Here is a 20,685-nt window from a genome sequence, read left to right as displayed (position 1 = left end):
GTGTGTCTTTCTCTGGTTTTGGGAAGACAGAGATGAGAAGCTCTCAGAACAGTGCTGTTCTGAGAATTGACGCGTGTGACGTCACACACGTTTCTGTTTAAAAAATATATATATATATATATATTTTTTTTTTTTTTTTTCAAAAAATTTTTTTTTTTCTTTGGAAAAACCCCACTAGATGCGCCACTGAGCAAACATAGGCCGTTTTTGGTATTGCAGCTGGAGAGCCTCATTATAGTAGAGCTAGAACAAACAAAGGAATGGTCAGAGTGTTTGTTGAGGGTTAAAACCTGTCTAAGACTCAATTTTGAGCATATATTTATACAAAAAATATAGTTTTAAAAGCATGGTGTAGGCCCTTTAACTCTCAAATACCTGGAACGCGCCCGAGTCGCGTTAGATTTTAACCACTTTAACCATTATTTTATGCTTTAACTATTGAAAAAATAGCAGATCTACAAGCTCACAGCTGCGAGCTTGTAGATCTGCTATTTTTTTTTTTTATTGTGAAAACGAGTGCAAGGCTTTTAAGTAGATATAGTCAAAGACTTGTAAAATAAATCACGATTTTTCAAAAATAGCACATCTACAAGCTCACAGCGCGGCACTCGGTGCCGCGCTGTGAGCTTGTATATCTGCTATATAAACTGCAAAAACCGCATCTCTGCAGTCTGTGGCAAATCTATTTCTGTATATTACAGTTAACACAGCATCTGTGCTTGTCTCTGTATGGGCGCAGGCATGTGTGAATATGCTCCAGTATCACTTCTTTCCCCCCCCCTCGCACTTACATTCGACGTATCGTCTCCAAAACCATCCAAAAGTGTTTCTTTTCAGGATTCAAATTTAAAAAAATGAAAAAGGAGAAGATCGACAAGCTCAGAACGCGTCGCTCCACTCAACGTTTCGAACTTGCGGATCTGCTACTTTTGGTGCTTTTGTGTGACACTACGTAATTAACAAACCAGTTCGATCCCGGGCTCCCCCAGAGTGTCAAAGTGTCCTTGAGCAAGACACTGAACCCCTACTTGTTCCTGATGAGCAGCTTGGTGCCTTCCTCCGCCAATGAGTGTAAATATTTGTGTGAATGTAATACACAATATATGTGAAGCTTTGGATGAATAGCGTTATACAAATGCACCATTTACCCTTCATGGGGATAAGAGGTTGCTGCCTGACTGAAACGTAGGGCTGTGGGGGCACAGTTGCGCAGTGGTTAGCGCTTCGCCACACAGCTAGAAGGTCCTGGGTTCAATTCCCGTCGGGGGACGCTGTGGGTGCTGGGGGCGTGTTCCTCCCTCCACATCATCAGCGCCCACACCCTAGGTGGGGTCGGCAATAGGGCCTTTCTGTGTGGAGTTTGCATGTTCTTCCCGTGTCTCCTAGGGTTGATACCCTCACAAAAACATGCAGTAATCCTGGTCTCAATAATGCCTCCCCCTGGCCAGCCGGGGCACTTGATGGAGGGGAAAGGAACTGGTTGGAATAACGTGTTCCTTCCACGCGCTACGTCCATCCCGGGGAAATTCCCCCTGTCAGGTGAAAAGAAACAACTTGGACTACTCATGCATTGAAGGAAGCATGAGGTCAGTCCATTGTCTCCCCAGGCACGGCAGAGGGAGAGCAGAGCCCAGGATTACATGTAATCACGGTCACCATTAACGGTTAATGGTGACCGTTAATTAGTAGTTTTAAAATGCGACAGGACAGCTTGGAGCGATCAAGGACCGTCCTCCGCTCCTGTTAGTGCCGTGAACTACATGCATGTTCAGCGCCTCGCTGACACACGCTGGCTGACAGAGTGAGAGCAGGGCAGACTTTGTTTGTGCTCCGAACAGCGAACGCCCATCCACCCGCCCAAAGATGGAATAGCCTTTCTCCTAAGCATGAAGCAACACCCCCAAAGGATCCATAATGCAATGTCTGTCTGGGTTTGTTACATCGAGACCAGTTCAGCCCGTCCGCGACGCGTTCCGACGCGGTCACCATTACATCATCCATGCAACTCCTCCATACATTGACAGAGATATGAGCCTGTTCGTCAGGAAACAGACAGCGCAACATTTTCTCTGATTGTTTTTTTCAAAACAGATCACATCACCTGTCGATTTGACCAACACAACTTCACACATCAACGCGTTTTTAATGGGTAAATAGCGCATTTCCTAATCTGTTGTAGCTGGTTAAAGGTACAGTACGTTCGATGGTCCGATGGTTCGATGGTCCGATTGTTCGGTTTTTATCAAATTAATTAAAAAACGATTGTTCGATGGTCCGTTCGGAAAACACCCCCCCCCCCCCCCCCCCCCCGAAGTTCGAATCCTTAAAACAGGGTTCAGGGTTCCCACAGTCATGAAATTCCTGGAAATATTTTGAAATTAGAAAAATATTTTTCCAGTACTGAAAAAGTTTTGGAATTGATCAAGGGTCCTGGAAGGTCCTGGAGAAAATAGCTGTGCATTGTCTTTGGTTATTGATTTTGTTACAGTAATACCTCTGAAATGACAAATTAGGGGGTACAGTGGCGTAGTGGTTAGCGCTTCGCCTCACAGCTAGAAGGTCCTGGGTTCGATTCCCGCCGGGGGACGCTGTGGGTGCTGGGGGCGTGTTTCTCCCTCCGCGTCATCAGCGCCCACACCCTAGGTGGGGTCGGCGATAGGGCCTTTCTGTGTGGAGTTTGCATGTTCTCCCCGTGTCTCCTAGGGTTGATACCCTTACAAAAACATGCAGTAATCCTGGTCTCAATAATGCCTCCCCCTGGCCAGCCGGGGCGCTTGATGGAGGGGAAAGGAACTGGTTGGAATAGCGTGTTCCTTCCACGCGCTTCGTCCATCCCGGGGAAATCCCCCCTGTCAGGTGAAAAGAAACAACTTGGACTCCTCATGCATAGAAGGAAGCATGAGGTCAGTCCGTTATCTCCCCAGGCGCGGCAGAGGGAGAGCAGAGCCCAGGATTACATAGGTAATTGGCACTGGGTGAAAAATGGGTTGCAAAATCGTGGGATAAAAAATTAATAAAATAAAATGAAATGACAAATTAAACATTGGCCAAATTGTCAAATATTAGAGGCAGAAATTGTGAAAATAGCCGATCTACATCTACATGTTTCACGGCCTGAAAAGGTTGAGAACCACTGGCATACACGACCTGTCTTTAGGCATTGTGCATGCATAGGAGTAAGCGACTCGTTATTGAGCTGAATTATTGTTATATAGTCCTGGAAATCGGGTTAAATATTCTGGAAAGGCTTTGGAAAAGTTTTGGAAATGAATTGGTAAAGATGTGTGGGAACCCTGAGGGTTAGATTACAGCCTTACAGAAACAGTGTCCTCCTTGCCTGGATACTGAGCACGCAGGGTTCATGTAGCAGAGCTGCTAAGGCTGCAATCCTTTACTTGTATGTCCTGCCCGGGATTTTAACCCATTTAGGGCCTAGAATTATTGACTGCTTTAACCAGTGAAAAACAGCAGATATACAAGCTCACAGCGCGGCACCGAGTGCCGCGCTGCGAGCTTGTAGATCTGCTGTTTTTGAAAAAAACTCGTGAAAATGTGTGCAAATCTTTGAATATTTGTATTTTTAAAGCGAACGTTTGTAACTCAAATTTTGCTTCTGGGGGGTGTCCCTGGAACGAAATATTTTGAGATGGGGGTCCGTGGCCAAATAAATATCATTTTGGGGGTCCTTCACATGAAAAGGTTTGAGAAACCACTGACATAGTAGTCTCTCAAGAACAGACTAACTGAGCTCCAGTTAAGTGAAAAGGACCTTTTCTTTGACGATGGCTGGCCAGATTGCTGACATAGAAACATAGGTTTTTTTCCAAAAATATTAAAAGGATTCAAAAGACACTTATAGAATCGGGTCAAAATTCAAATTTTCACGATTTTTCAAAAATAGCAGATCTACAAGCTCGCAGCGCGGCACTCGGTGCCGCGCTGTGAGCTTGTATATCTGCTATTTTTGTAATATTTAAAGCATAAAATATTGAGTCATTTTTTGTTCAGGCCTAAATGGGCTAATATGGGTCACCTGCACGGGCGCCAGCATTTCTACTGCTGAGCAATAACAGAAAGCACCTTATTTGGGCAGAGGATACATTACCCCTGCTGGGGTCTTCAACAGGGGGTCCGGGACCCCTAGGGGGGTCCACAGAGCTACTACAGAAGGGACACCAAATGTTGCATTCCAATTATTGTGTGTGTGTGTGTGTGTGTGTGTGTGTGTGTGTGTGTGTGTGTGTGTGTGTGTGTGTGTGTGTGTGTGTGGGCGGTGTGACATATTGTTTGCTATTGTCGGCGAAGAGATTTGGTGTAGTGTGGGGAAATGCACTGAAAATGCAGCGCTACCAAAACATTCATTTACACAACACTGACGACAGTCCTGTCAAACAACGTTTCCTTTTACTAGTTTATATCAATTTAATATCCCAAAGATTCTATTTTTATATGCATTTCATAACCCAAAAATGCATGTTCTGATTTTGTGCGTAAAGTTTAACATTTTGGACTATACCTGTAAACAGACAAGGCCCCACGCTCCCCATTCCAAGGTATACAGTACATTAGGTTTAACCACTTCCATATTGAGGGGAAAGCTTTTTCTTATAATAACAGAAAACTGAAAAAGACGCCAGTATATACTAGAGCCCCTGAGGCACTCCGCTCAATGAGGTTTAACCCATTTAGGCCTGAACTCATTATGACGCAATGTTTTATGCTTTAACTATTGAAAAATAGCAGATCTACAAGCTCACAGCGCGGCACCGAGTGCCGCGCTGCGAGCTTGTAGATCTGCTATTTTTGAAAAAGTCGTGAAAATGTGTGCAAATCTTTGAATAGATGTATTTTCAAAGCGAACGTTTGTAACTCAAATTTTGCTTCTGGGTGGTCCCTGGAACTAGATATTTTGAGATGGGGGTCCGTGGCCAAATAAATATCACTTTGGGGGTCCTTCACATGAAAAGGTTTGAGCACCACTGACATAGTAGTCTCTCAAGAACAGACTAACTGAGCTCCAGTTGAAGTGAAAAGGACCTTTTCTTTGACGATGGCTGGCCAGATCGCTGACATACAAACATAGGTTTTTTTCCAAAAACCTTAGAAGGATTCAAAAGACACTTATAGAATCGGGTCAAAATTCAAATTTTCACGATTTTTCAAAAATAGCAGATCTACAAGCTCGCAGCGCGGCACTCGGTGCCGCGCTGTGAGCTTGTATATCTGCTATTTTCAATAATTAAAGCATAAAATATTGCGTCATAATGTGTTCAGGCCTAAATGGGGTTTAAGTGGTTAACACAAGAGTTGGCATGGACATACCAACCTGGTAGATGGGGGGATTTTCCCCGGTTTGGACGTAGCGCGTGGAAGGAACACGTTATTCCAACCAGTTCCTTTCCCCTCCATCAGGCGCCCCGGCTGGCCAGGGGGAGGCATTATAGAGACCAGGATTACTGCATGTTTTCGTGAGGGTATCTACCCTAGGAGATACACGGGGAGAACATGAAAACTCCACACAGAAAGGCCATATCGCCGACCCCACCTAGGGTGTGGGCGCTGATGACGCGGAGGAGGGAACACGACACGCCTCCAGCACCCACAGCGTCCCCCGGCGGGAATCTAACCCAGGACCTTCTAGCTGTGAGGCGAAGCACTAACCACTGCGCCACCGTCCGTGCCCCCCAAGATATCTTTTTTTTACCGGTTTGCTTGTTCTAAAGCTGTGTGATATACAGCAGTCTCACACCTTTCTCTAGTCTACACGCATCTATTGACCCCATGGAATGGATTACAAATCTCCCACACGCAACATGCTACAGTAGATCTGACCGAATTTTACACTCCTCTGCCAGAATCTCTCTCTCTCTCTCTCTCTCTCTCTCTCTCTCTCTCTCTCTCTCTCTCTCTCTCTCTGTATAAATAGATGATTCATTCCCTCCCTGAAGCATCTTGAAGGCGATGTGTTATTCATGCACTTAAAAAGAAAAGAAAAAAGCATAGCACACAATTGTCTTTGGCTCTCATGCGTTCACTATGACAAGCTCATCCATCCTATGTAATCTACGTGACAAAAATCCCCACGATAATAAGCTGTTAAGTTTCTAAATTAAATGATGAAACATATTTGCCATAGCACATTCCATACGCAGAATAATTTGTGTTACAAAGAAAATCACATTGGAATTAAGTCACGTCAAACAGGGACGTGCAGAGAATGTTAGAGAGGCAGGGTCTGACATTTCTAAAAGGGCCTTATGGTGGAAATATCGAAAATACAGACCTCCGAGCTTCCTTGGAGGTCAGCTATTTTCGGTACTTGATTGATTGATTATTATTTTATTAGACAAAAATGGAGAACAGTACAAGTATAGTCAATACAATTGAAATGTAGTACAGTACAAGTACAGCTAAACACCCTGCCTAAAAGGAACATCCCAAATAAGACTTTTTACGGTCTTTTTTACGTAAAAAGTGTGTTACCACACTAAACTAAGCATAATCAAGTTTATACTGGAGATGTGGTGTAACGGCTTGGATTTCTACACAGAGAGGCACATTCTGTCAACATGAGATGCTGCATGCTGCACCCGCTTCTGATGTTATCATGTCAAGTTCAGGAGAGTTTGGACGAGGCAATTCTCCTGAATGCTGCCTTCGGGTATGGCGTGGCTAGGGGGCATTTGCATTTAACCATAGTAAAAACTAAATTCATGGTCTGGAGAGGGCACATTTTACAGACGGATAAAAGGGCATGGGCTTCAAGCCCCCTTTCATGCCTATGTGTGCACGTGCCTGACGTCAACTATTCTGCACTTCCATGGGCATGGGACAAGCTCAATAAAGCGCGCTGCGGAGGAGCTTGCGGAACTGCTTCTTTTGATTGACTGGTTCTCATCAAGGATAGCGAGTCTAAATTGCGGCATTGATACTTATACTGACACGTAAAAAAAAAAAAAAAAAAAAATGAGTACTTCTTCTTCCAGCACCGTGCACTGATGCATTCCGTGCACGTCTCCGTGGGTTAATGACGTTGAAGCGAGACAAGAGACGATGGACCTTCATCGATCCTCAGGGTGAGATCCAATGACTCCGTCAAACTGCTGCGCGCCCTGTGTGGGCTACCAGCTAATGGAGCACGCTGTCTGATCACAGTATGGGCTTATAGGAACAGCAATTAATGTGCACAGCGTTCAGTCCATCAGGGACCTGCTGGCCATTGGGAAAAGCGGGACAACTCCCGAACGGCCGGTCCAGGCCGGCCATTAGGAAAAAAATGTAAATAAAATGTCGGCCTTCGTTCCATTCTCGTATCTCCAAGTTTCAAATTTGTAGATTTTTTTCGCAAAGCAAAGCCCTGCTTCATCATACAAGGCCATCGCACAAAAGTAGTGAAAACAGCAGATCTAAAAGCACACAACGCCGGCGTTGTGTGCTTGTAGATCGGCTGTTTTCACTAGTTTAAATCATTTTTAAAATGATAAATACAAAACAAACGGTTTTGGACATACAAGGTTTCCACCCGACAACGACAAAATATAACTCATGTAATTGGCCCACTGGCTCGTCACTTGTCATGATCTGAAATGGCAAATCTTTGAGTAGCAGCAGCGCAAGAGATCTCTCTCTATAGTGTGCAATGAGGGCCTCTCCAACTCTTTTTCCCCGGGCTGAATCAGGGGCCCAGCACGTCCCTGCAGTCCATTGACAGCCTCTGTGTGCACGCAGTGGCCTCAGTTCAGCAAAAAGTTAGGTATGGCAAAGATGGGAGTCCTCATGAAAAAAAAAAGTGTTTTTCTTTTGTTATTTTGTCCGTTATTCCCTGGATTACTACGGTTTCTTGGGCTGGATATGGCAGCCTGGAACGGTTGTTCAAGTGCAGCTAAACTTGGCATGTTAGTAAACGTGCCACAATTAACAATAATGCATTGCACCTGTGCAGCTGACCTGCGGAACCTGGGAATGTACCATTCTGTCAAGATGGGGAGAATACAAGTGTGGAGAATACAATTATAATACCTTGTTAAAGTGACCATTTTGTTAAATTTAGCATTTGTAGTTATTTTACTGTAATTTAACAACATAATAACCAGCACCGATAGACAAAGAGACATTCGTGGATTTATATTTAAAAGTAACTTTTATTTCCCCCCTGTGTGTGTGTGTGTGTGTGTGTGTGTGTGTGTGTGTGTGTGTGTGTGTGTGTGCGCGTGCGCGTGTGCATGTGTGTGTGTGTGTGTGCGCGCGTGTGTGTGTGTGTGTGTGTTTGCGCTTGTGTGTGAGGCTCCATCACTCGCTGTTCTCTTTTTATTAATTCATGCATTTACTCTCACTCTGCCTGCCGTTTCCCTCTATGGCCTTTATGTCGAATGGGGGGGGGGGGGGGGGGGGGGGAGAGAGAGAGAGAGAGAGAGAGAGAGAGAGAGAGAGAGAGAGAGAGTTGGTTGTGAAAATAGAAGTCAGAGAAGCCATTAGTGCCTCACTCTACTTTGTCACGTTAGCAGCGGACACGTGCAGCTGGGAGTCATCCGGTGGCTGGCTGCTTTCAGTGGGAGAAAAAGAGGCCTTTTTTTCTCTCCACGCCTTCATGATTTCTCTCATTTTGTCGCCCTTTCTGTGCAGGAACCTCTCATCTCCATATCTTTTTGTAAATGAATGTCCTATACTTGAGCATGCTGCAGCATCACACAAAAAAGTTTTTTTTATTTTGTAGGAAAAATTAAATGGGATTTTTACTCCGAGTCGTGACCCATACAAATTTAGGAAATTTTGGGTCGGTGCCATGAAAATTCCGCAAAATGAAATGTCAGATAATGTGCCTTCCGTTCAGACGACAACAGCGTTTTCTGGGGTTGGAAGTCCTAATCCGAAATTTTGAGTGAAAATGTGTGAAACGATCCTCCTTGCGTTTCCATCTGAACGGGCGGAAACCGCGAAATGTGTGCTGTGATGACTGACGCTGCAAAGCCGACAGCCAGGGGCGTCACACCAAATTCTGGGCCCTGGGTACAAGGATTCACTGCGGGCCCCCCAAGAATTTTAGCTATTGAAAAATAGCAGATATACAAGCTCACAGCGCGGCACCGAGTGCCGCGCTGCGAGCTTGTAGATCTGCTATTTTTGAAAAATCGTGAAAATGTGTGCAAGAAACCTATGTCGAGGACCCCCAAGATGATATGTATTTGGCCACGGACCCCGATCTCAAAATATTTAGTTCCAGGGACCCCCAGAAGCAGAATTTGAGTTAGAAATGTTCGCTTAAAAAATACATATTCAAAGATTTTCACACATTTTCACAACTTTTCAAAAATAGCAGATCTACAAGCTCGCAGCGCGGCACTCGGTGCCGCGCTGTGAGCTTGTATATCTGCTATTTTTCAATAGATAAAGTTATTAGGGCCCCTCCACCTTGGGCCCCGGTAACTCAGTCTAACTTTCCTACCCCTGGTGACGCCCCTGCCGACAGCAGTGGAGCGCAGTGGAGCCTGTACGCTGCCATAGTGATTATGTAAACCAGTAAGACTCCCTAATCGGGAGATAAGCGACCGTCAGGTCGCAGCGTGATTTTAGGGCAAAATGTGTAGGAGTAGTGTCCAAAAATGTGTTTTAAAAAATCGGCCTGATGGTGGCGCTATATGGGACAGAAGAAGTCGGAAGATACACGCACATCCCAGTGACTGCGACGGGTGCTGGATCCAAAAAAGTAGACTGGAGAAGAGGAGAAAGAATCCGCACACTGTCCCAAAATTTTTATTAACACAGCGGGCAAAAAAATAACACAACGTTTCGGCCTATCTGGCCTTCATCAGGTGCTATATGGGACAGATCCATGGTGATGAGATGAGTGTAGACATACTGTGTAGCGATTTGCGTGATTTTAGGGCAAAATCTGTAGGAGCAGTGTCCAAAAATGTGTTTAAAAAAATCGGCCTGAAGGTGGTGCTAAATGGGACAGATCCATGTTGATGACAAAGAGCAAGAGTGTTCCGATTTGCGTGATTTTAGGGCAAAATCTGTAGGAGCAGTGTCCAAAAATGTGTTTTGCAAGAATCGGCCTCATGGTGGCGCTAGAAGAGGACTATGTGAGCATTGATGGGTGGAGGTTGTGGTTTGACAGGCAAGGAGTGTGCGTGCAAAATTTGGCATGGATCGGGGCAACGGTTGCGGAGATATGAGCAGGGCAAAAGTGTGACGTGTGACAGACAGACTGACTGACTGACTGACGGACAGCTGGTCGAGGTTTTGATAGTAACTGCGACCTGACGGTCGCAAACAAATGCTGTGACAAGGAAGTAGAGCGGACATGATGTCACACACTGCCAGATAGGCTGTCACTGCCACCTGGCGACCTCTATGGACATGCAATGGCATGCACACTACATCTTGGTGCGGCTTCATATGAACGCTGGAAAAGAAAGACAACGCAGCGGCGATGTCCCGGGACCTCGCCGTTTTCTCTACAGAGCGTTGCCGTCTAAACGGGGCCTCGGAGTATCTCCAAAAGTCACAGCCCTGAATGCTCTGTGTGCGTGTGTCTGTGTGCGTGTGTCTCTGTGTGTGCGTGTGTCTGTGTGTGCGCGCGCACACACACGTGCGTGCATGTGACACACAGAGTAATGGCCTATTAAATTATTAATCAGAGAGTTTTCAGTGATCCTAAATAAAAGCCATAAACCAGTAGGTATGAAATCCCAACCGACAGCTTCAGAAATAAATAATAGTCCTTTTCTCCAGGCCAGACAACGAGGCTGTGAGGCCGAGCGATGCTTTTATTGTGCGACACCCTACTCCAGGGGTCTTCAACAGGGGGTCCGAGGCCCCTAGGGGGTCCTCAGTCACTATAGGGGGCCGCCACATCTGTGTGATGTTTAATTTCTTGAACTCAAGCATCCTTTTTCTGGGGGGGGGGACACCTGAGTGGTGTGAAAGTGGTACTAAACGTGGTACTAAAAAGTAACCAATCTAGAGTAGGTCTGAGCTAGGCCAAACAGGGCCAAACACATCATAATGACTGATCACTCACTGACTTTTCATTTAGACCATCAGGATATAGTTGTGATAAATGATAATAGATTCTATTGTGTTATAACCACTATTATAATCTATTATAGTGTATTATAATTATCATAGTAATACATTCATACTTTATAGTGCATTATAATCACAGTTATAATCCATTATAGTGTATTATAATTTAGGATAGTTGTAATACACAGTTAAAAGGGTAAATTTGTTTCTTACCGATAGGGGTACTTTTGTGTAATGGAAAATGTAGATATTTTTACGTGGTGTGGTGTGGTGTGGTGTGGTGTGGTTTAGTGTGGTGTGGTGCTAAAGCTGTAGTCGAAAAGGGGCTTATATAGTGTCCCCAGGGCCCAGACACCCCTGGTCCCCCTCCAGAATAAGGATGCTTGAGTTCAAGAAACTCACTTTTTTAGCTGTAGATCTGCTATTTTTGTAGTTGTAGATCTGCTATTTTTGTAGTTGTAGATCTGCTATTTTTTGTAGTTGTAGATCTGCTATTTCAGGTCAAATTGACTTAAGTACGGAAGGTTCGTGTGGTTAAATGTCCAAAAATACACACATCAACATACTGTAAATCCAACACTGATGACAAGTCTAGGAAGCTATCTATGAAATCTATTAAAAAGTTTGCAACACTGTAGTGGGGGTGGGCGACCGGGTATTTCCCGGTGAATCTGTGCGCAACGGTGGGGGCTTGGGAGTGTGGGGGACACGCACCACTGACTATTGCTGATGATGGAGAGGTGATAGCTTAGCTTTTATGTATTATGTTATGTAATGTAATCTTGACGATTTAGTAAGAGACCCCGTCGCCAATTGCAAGATATTTAAAAGTTATTTGGGGCCATGATGAAATCCATTTCTTCCCACGACTAGACTAAGGATTTATATTGTCTGTGTTATTGTTTACAACCACAATTATTCACGTGTGGCAAGATCGCGGTTCACTAGTTTTTAGTAGGCTATTAGAGTAGGCTTAGAAGCCTTTTCAGAAGTTAATTTAATGTTTTCCATTTAATGATTTCCTTTATCCTCATCTAATCTTGCGCTAATGCACACAACTGTTTTTGCCATGTTTTAAGGCCGTGTTAGGCTTTTCAGAAGTTAATTTAATGTTTTACATTAAATGATTTCCTTTACCGTCATCTTCCGCTAATGCACGCAACTGTTTTCACCAGGTTTTAAGGTCTTATTTTAGTTGTTTCTCATAAGCTCGCAACCCTCCTTGCCCCGGCCCCCACCTTTGCGAACAGATTCACCGGGAAATACCCGGTCGCCGCTTCGCTGGGGGTGGAGGGGTCCCTGCTTCATCTCTTGTACTATCTTTTTTACCCAGAGACGTACGTGCCTGTGTGTGTGTGTGTGTGTGTGTGTGTGTGTGTGTGTGTGTGTGTTTGTTTGTGCGCGCGCGCGCGTGCGTGTGTGTGTGTGTGTGTGTATGTGTGTGCTTGCGTGCGCGCGTGTGCGTGCACGCGCGTGTGGTGCGTATGCTTTCTATGTTGCAGTGACTGTGTCAGCAGCATTGCCTTTTGTGCAAACATGTCAGGGTACAAATGAGGACGTCGGTGTGAGGCAAAGGCCGGCCATTAACTCCTCCGAGGTTCCTTCTGTGTTCACGGACACCACTCTCAGTCCGCTGCAGACGCAGGCCATGGATCAATATGTCACCGGGACGAGAGGGGGGGGGGGGGGGGGGGGGAGAGGGAGGGGACAGGGGAGAGGGAGGGAGATGGAGAGGTGAGGTGAGGTGAGGTGAGGAGAATTGTTATGTGTACGATGAAGACTTCTCGTCAATAAAGCTCATCTGATCAATATCCTCTGGTTTCTCTCCTCTTTTTCACCTATACTCTCTCTCTCTCTCTCTCTCTCTCTCTCTCTCTCTCTCTCTCTGTTAGGCTGTGAGGAGATGTTGAAGACGGCTGTGGGTCCTCGTGGCATCTTGCCCATCCAACCCTCTGTCACCGACAACGGTTACATCTATCAGGTAAACACCAAACAACACCACGCAACGCCACACAACGCAACATGACACAGCATGACATGGCACAACACGACATGACACAATGCGACCCAACACAACGCACAACCAGGGCTGTATTAACCATTGGGCCGGTGGGGCCATTGCCAGGGGCCCTTGGGGGAACTGGCCCGTGTGGTCATTGACAATTTACAAAAATTAAATGTATATTTTAATCAAAAATCAAACCTCGGTTCGAAGTGGAGCGGTGAATCTGAGAAGCTATACCCTGTGTGTGTGTGTGTGTGAGTCGCTTTGGATTAAAAGCGTCTGCTAAATGCCTAAACTGTAAACTGTAAACTGTGCCTGTGAGTGAGTGGTGAGTGTGCCTGGCCTGCACAAAACAGCGCCCCTCCTTTAACTAGTGTGTTGTGTGTGGCCACTCAAGGTATTGCCAGGCTACGGACACGGCCAGCCAGCCAGCCAGCCAGCCACCCAGCCACCCAGCCACCCACATACCCACGGACATACCTGTCTATTGGGAGCGCTTTCACCGCTCCAAAAATCTAAATGTGTGGGCCCCTCCTCTGTTGTCTACAGGAGCTTTCTTGGTCCATAGATGATCATCATGGCTTAAAATCCAAGCTGGATAGTGCGCGTCGGGAGGGAGGAGGGGTTATGGTGGGGGGTGGGGGGGGGCCCTAAAAAAATTATCGGCCAGGGGCCCTCGTGGGGGTTAATCCGTCCATGTGCACAACGCAACACATCTGATGAACAGATACATTATGCGGTCATGTTGAAGGTTGCATTAGCCATTCCATTGGTCAAGTGATTCAGTCCTGTATGGGCGCGGTTTTGGGCAGTGCTTAAAACCACATGCGAACCCGCCGTACGACCTCAGCACTCGTTGATTACTGTACCCGGCACCCAACACACTTCCAGTACATTCTGAGACCTCAACAGCACTCAAACTTTGAGTCGAACTACAGTTAATTGACAGTAGGTTAGGTTTGTGTGAGGGGGCTTTCTTTTTTCCTTTTGCCTTTTTTGATAGTTTAAGGTAGGCTGACAGGAAATGGTGACGTCTCTCTCCACGCCGTCCTCTGAAAAGCCCTTAGAGTTCTCAAATTCTTCCCGGACCCGTCCCTACCCGACCCGACCTGACATTTTCGGGCCGGGTAGGGCCTAAAATATATGCTAATTAGACGGGCCAGGCTGGGCCTCAGGCTCAATGAAACAAGAAAATATATTTTTTTAAATTATTTTATTACTTTTACTCTGTTGATAAGAGTTCTCAAATTGTTCCCAAACCCAACCCTACCCGACCCGACGTTTTCAGGGCCGGGTAGGGCCTACAATGCATGCTAATTAGTCAGGTCGGGCGTCGAGCCTTCATTTTCTGGCCTTTTGAGAACTCTACAAGCCCTCCATTGGTGTCTCCAGTCGTCTCGGTTCTCCATACACCTGGCCAGCTCCTTTGTACTTTCTTTAGTACGTCCACGTACACGTCAGGGGTGGGCAACTTAAAATAGCTGATCTACAAGCTCAAAACGCATCGCGCTGCGATGCGTTTTGAGCTTGTAGATCAGCTATTTTTGCTTCTTTTGAATTGGAATCCTGAATAATTTTTTGTTATTTTTTAATTCTCTATGAACCTAAATAAAAATACCTACATTGGACATAAAAAAATAGATACATTTGAATACTACTATACTAGTCATTATTAAGCTACTAATATAGACTGACAGAATTAAAGCAGTTCATGTTTAGAATTGTAACAGCTGAAATCAATAATATATCAGTTTTGCGATATTAACCTGAGGGCCGCATTAAGTGAAGGTGGGGGCCGCCAGTTACCCATGTATGACGTAGGTAGATGTGGGACGTCCTCTCGACGCGCAGCAAAGGTCGTCGGGCTGTGCGGGCCATTAGGCTACATTGATGCATTATAATATCCTAATATCTTATATATCTATTAGATTTGCTCGACTGAGAGTGTGATTACACATTCCCTGCCATAGCCCGGGTTTCCAGAGTTTTGGGCCGTAGTAGGTTTTAATGAATTAGATTGTCTTAAAAACAATCCAAAATCGGAAAAGGTTCCGAAGCACCCTAAATAAATAGCTTCCGGTCTGGGCCGGAACCGGATATGGAAAAATGCATTTATGGAGGCGGGACATAACCAATTTTCGGATTCCTGAACCTGTTTCCGTTTGCTTACTGTGTAGGCAAAGCTGCTGGTAGCTCGGGGACGGTAGCTCGGATTAACATGCATTTTTTTTTTTTTTTTTTTTTTATATATGTCCGCGAACGGCGAATGGCGCTAAAGCTAAGAAAACACTGGCAGTCTGCTACATATACATACATTTAGGCAGGGAATGTGTTATGGTTATGTGTCAGGAGCCAACAGAACAGTATTACTGTAATAACGATGTTTGTCTGTGAAACAAGAGCATGTTTTTTCCATCTGTGATGAAAGAAGTATTTTTTACTTCAATGTAGAAACGCTCTGTTACAGTTACAGTAGAATTCCAATATTCAAAATGCACTCGAGTAAAAGTACAAGAGTAGAGAGCTGAAGAGGTTAATGTATGTTTTGTGATAATAACCTCTGACATGTGGTGGAGTAGAAGTAAAAGTATTGAATATTGGAAATACTAAAGAAAGTAAAAAGAAATACCTCACTATTACCTCAAATATATATAGTACCCAAGTCAGTGTTTCTCAACCTTTTTTCTGCATGGGCACACTTTTCATGTCCCAAGAATCCATGATCCATCATCATACAAGGCTGTCGCACAACAGTAGTGAAAACAGCAGATCTACAAGCACTCAACGCCTCGCACCTCGGCTGTTTTTTGTGCAATAGATCGGCTGTTTTTTTTGCTAGTTTAAATCATTTTTAAAATGATATACAATACTGGCTTTCAAGCCGTTTCAAGGGGCACACTTGACCCTTCTCAGGGGCACACCAAAGGTCCCCAGGCACAGTGGTTGAGAAACACTGACCTAAGTAAATGTACTTAATTACTTTCCACCACTGTTGGGTGCCACTGAGCAACAACAGGCCACAGCAGTAGTGGTTCACTTGGATGCTTCTTACTTCCACAAGGGGGAGATGTTTTTAAAGTGTAGTAGTGAACATAACAGTCACAAATGAGTGGTGTTTGGATGGGGGGATTGTTTGAATGTATGTACTGTGTGTGTGTGTGTGTGTGTGTGTGTGTGTGTGTGTGTGTGTGTGTGTGTGTGTGTGTGTGTGCGTGTGTGTGTGTGTGTGTGTGTGTGTGTGTGTGTGTGTGTGTGTGTGTGTGTGTGTGTGTGTGTGTGTGTATTGTGTGTTGTCAAGATGATGACATTTTACATGACGATTAATTGCCACACAAACAATAACAATTTAGTTGTGTTTTTGTCATAGAACACTGGAACATAATTATGAATAAAAATTACATTACCCCCCCCCCCCCCCCCACACACACACACACACACACACACACACACACACACGCACAGCACAGCACAGCACAGCACAGCACAGTAGGTGTGTGAATTATGTCATACCACTGTTATCCAGCTTAGTGAACGAACCAGGTCAAACACTGAATGTTCTGTTCTTCCTGACTCACCTGGGCGTGTGTGTGTGTGTGTGTGTGTATGTGTGTGTGTGTAATAGGATTTAGTCAGGCACCTAATTGGATGGCTAACAGGCCTATCCTGCATTCTGAATCGATCCATTCCTCAAACGAGCGCTCAAATGTTGTGAGCTTGTAGACCGGCTATTTTCTCAGATGTTAATATCGCGTGCCGATCCCTATGATCGTTTCGTGATTACTCCAGCGGTGCCATCTGCCTAACCTCACTCGCGGGGCGTTCGATTTTATGAATGGAGTGACGTCTCTACTCACTCTGCCAGAGTCAAGTCGGCGTCCGAGGGAGGAAGTGCTTGTTTAACCGCGGTTCGCGAGTTGTTGTTGTTTTTTAGAGTTTGTTGGGGTTTGCGTTTTCGGGCGGGTGTATTTAGTGTTCCGATGAAGGACCTCACGAGGAGGGATACGGCTCCCGAGCTCCGTGAAAGGGATCTAAGCGATGGCGAGGAGGAACCCTCCTCGGTGCATTTGGATGATCTGGAAAGGAAGCGAACGCTTGTCATTACCAGCATGGAGGTGAGAGGCAATTATTTACACCAGGGGTCTTCAACGTTTTCAGGCCAAGGACCCCTTAGTTGAGAGAGCAATGAAGCAGGGACCCCACCAACCTTTCATAGATTCCATAGAGTTTAATCGTTTGACAGCACAATCATCAGTGTATTTTGGATTCATGTAAATTTGGGCTTTCAGATATTTAACCACTTGAACCGTCAGTATAATAAACTTGACCTTTCACTCTGTACTTAGTGTGCTCTGTTTCCCCTCTACACCAAAGCTATTAGCCGATGCGTTGTGAGCTTGTAGATCTGCTATTTTTGGCTAAAGTTCTCCAAACAGGTTCAAGTGGTTAATATAAAAAAGGTTGGAGGACCCCCTGTAGTAACTCTGAGGACCCCCTAGGGGTCTCGGACCCCCTGTTGAAGACCCCTGCTTTACACTGAACTAAGAAGAGCAGAGAGGGGTTTTATACTGTACAACCGGTAGTTTAATCAGGAAACGTGAATGTTGGAACTGTTTGGGCCTGGGGGCTTGGATTTACCTGGGAACTGTGGTTATATGCGTCATGTCGGTGGTGAAGTCATCTGAACTGAACTTTTTAATATATGCCCCTTTTTGATTCATTGAATACTTCTTTAGTCATGAATGAGAAACGGCACGAGGTACAGTCAGACGTTAAGGCTAAAGGGATAACACAAAAATGTCCTTTGGACTTCCATTTTGGTCCTATGTATTCAATTCATCAGCATAGCATAAAAAAAGAAACACACAATAATACGTGTCATCATTCAACAAATACAAAACTATATGGACAAAGGAGAAAAGAGTGAAAGGCAAACAACGTCAACACCTCCTTTCTATTGGAAAATGTGTCCCACCCCCCGTTGTGGTCTGTAGATACTAGGGGTGTAACGATATAGTAACTGTATCGAAATATCGTTTTTAACTTAAAAAATCGAAGTATATCGAAATGAAAACAGCTAAAATCGAATCGTATCATTTTATTTTGTATCGTATCGAATCGGCAGTGCAAAGAATCGATTGTATCGATACTACCTACTTGGTCATTGTATTTAGCATTTTTAAGAAGAAAAAATTAAAAGGAGGGGTTTAATTACTTTTCCTTTCCATATAGCTACACTGGTCTATCGATAAATGTGTGTAATTTCTGGGTTCATGTCAAGGTGCAGGTTTGTCAATATACAATGTCCATGTATTTGGCAGATAATCACTGTGTTTACTTATTTATATCCATAATAATACATGTTTCCCTTAAAAACCTGCACTATCCACACCTTTCACACAGATTTAATTTCTTTGCTAAATAGTTACTATATCGATTTTAAATCATTGAATCGAATCGTATCGTATCGCCATGAATGAACCAATATCGTCCATGTATCGTATCGTCAACCATATATCGTGATATGTATCGAATCGCTATTAAAATGTATCGTTACACCCCTAGTAGATACTGTTAGTTGTTCAGGCTAGTTTTAAGGGATGGTGTCAGGGCATTACACATGTTTGGTGGCAGTAGTAGAATGTACTGTAGTATGAGATTTTTCCCATGTGTGTTCTATATTTGGGTAGTACCAGATTGTTGTCGCTCCCTCTGGTCTTGTGACTGTGGTTTTCTCTTTGCAGAAGCAGTTAGTCAGGTACAGTATGAGGGTATTGAGGGCACTGCCTCTTTGACTATCTTAACTGCAGAATATTGTGTCTGTGTAATACAACAGTGAAGTCATGACGTGACTCGCTCATCCCCCGGTTCCACGGAAGTAATTGATTGATTGATTGAATAATTTATTTGGCAATCTTTTGAAAAACAAGACAAGGTACATGCAACATATTTCCATGCCGAGCAGCCCCGGCCGGTTTCACATCCAGTGCCAAAAAGGAACATTCCAAATAAGACCTTTTACGGCTTTGTTTACATTGGAAGTCCATAATACACAATTCATTACAAATAAGTAACAATAACACATTTCAAGCAATAATGAACAACATAGGTACAATATACCAACACAATTCAATGCAAATAAAAGTATAATCAGTGGGGGAAAGGTGATAGGTGGATTTTCAGAGCAGCCTTGAAGGAGCCCAGCGAGCTACTTGTCTTAAGGGAAATAGTCAGGGAATTCCACACTTGTGTGGCAGTATTGTAAAAGGAGAATTTACCCATATTAGTGCTGTGAGTCTGTATTATAAGATCATTATTTGCGCTCCCTCTGGTGTTGTAGCTGTGGGTGTCGCTAACTTTTTGGAGGTGTTAGATCAGATATGCTGGTACTGTGGGAGTTGAGGGCCGATTTGCATTGACTATTTTGAATGTCAGACCCATTTTTAGTTGTTTAACCCTGTTGTCTACATTTAGCCACCCTAGGCTAGCAAAGTGAGCGGGAGAAACGTGCGTCAAGGGCCCCAGTTTAAGAAGTAGTCGAATCAGTTTGTTTTGGGAAGTTTGCAGTTTTGTCTTTAATGGTTTTTTGGTGTTGGAGTACCAGGAGGTGCAGGCGTAGTCATAGAGGGACTGAATGAGTGAAGTGTGAATTGTCTATGGAGAATAACATTGGGTCATCTTAAATCGGCTCATATAAGCATTGTGGTCCAAAAATAAACAAACAATCTTTGCGATATTGTCGGCGAGGTGGCTCTGTATGGTTTATGATAGTCAGTCACTCATAAGTGATAAAGCCTGTTTCTAGCGAAAATGTAACTAATTCAACGACAGTAACATTAGCGTCTTTTCACCATCAGTTGATTCTTCATAGTCAAACCACTGAGATCATTTGTTTATAATTGGAACACAGTTCTTATATGATGCGATATGAAAAAGGTCTATGGGAATTCAGAATGGGGGAAGAAAACCGCGAACCAGGTAGGATGTGCAAATTACGTCACACTTCACTACTCTATAATTATGGTGTGTGTTACCGTGTGGAATTGAATAGGGTATGTGGGGAGGATTGTGGTGCTAGCTAAAAAGAACTGCCATGCGTAGCCTTATGTTGCGGATAGACTGACTCTTTCGCACCCACGACTCTTTTGTATTCGGTCAAACTGTTAAAACAGGTGGATAAAGGTTTCCATTGCATGTTTTTTAATTTAACATGCAATGCTATATATGACAGAGAAAAGCTGCAGCATTAAATAAGATAATGGTAAAGGAATTATGTGAACAGTTTTACAATAGGTTCATGTGTTTAGATAAACAGCCACGGTTCTCAGATGATTTTCACAGTAGCAATATTTGATTTGATTTGATTTGAGTTTTTGTTTGTAGAAGAACACCAGAGCATGTGTGGGGGACATAATTCGGGAGTGTGTCGATATTACGACATAGCATCTGTTCGACGGTTCATTATTTCGAAACGGGTGAATTTTAACCTGGTGAAAAGCTAACCTGCCGACGTGGGTGAGTAGCTAACCTGCCGACGTGGGTGAATGTTAACCTCTGTGCCTAAACCTAACCCAAACCCTAACCCTAACCTCAGTAACCCTAACGCGGGTGAGTAGCTAACCTGCCGACGCTCATAGTCGAAAGAATGACGTCAT

General features: G+C 44.3%; 1 protein-coding gene across 1 annotated transcript in view; it reads left to right on the top strand.

Moving 5' to 3' along the window:
• Positions 1-20,685, top strand: part of rab11fip4a (RAB11 family interacting protein 4 (class II) a) — a gene marked incomplete at both ends in the record, with an annotated part of 140,162 nt that overhangs the window by 59,791 nt on the left and 59,686 nt on the right. The window contains one exon of the mRNA XM_080723417.1: positions 12,921-13,009. Coding sequence (XP_080579543.1) covers positions 12,921-13,009 — 89 coding nt within the window. The remainder of the gene's footprint in view (positions 1-12,920; positions 13,010-20,685) is intronic.

This window comes from Nannobrachium achirus (assembly GCF_963921795.1).
Source record: "Nannobrachium achirus genome assembly, chromosome: 4".
NCBI lineage: Eukaryota > Metazoa > Chordata > Actinopteri > Myctophiformes > Myctophidae > Nannobrachium > Nannobrachium achirus.
This window is presented reverse-complemented; position numbering and strand designations above follow the sequence as displayed.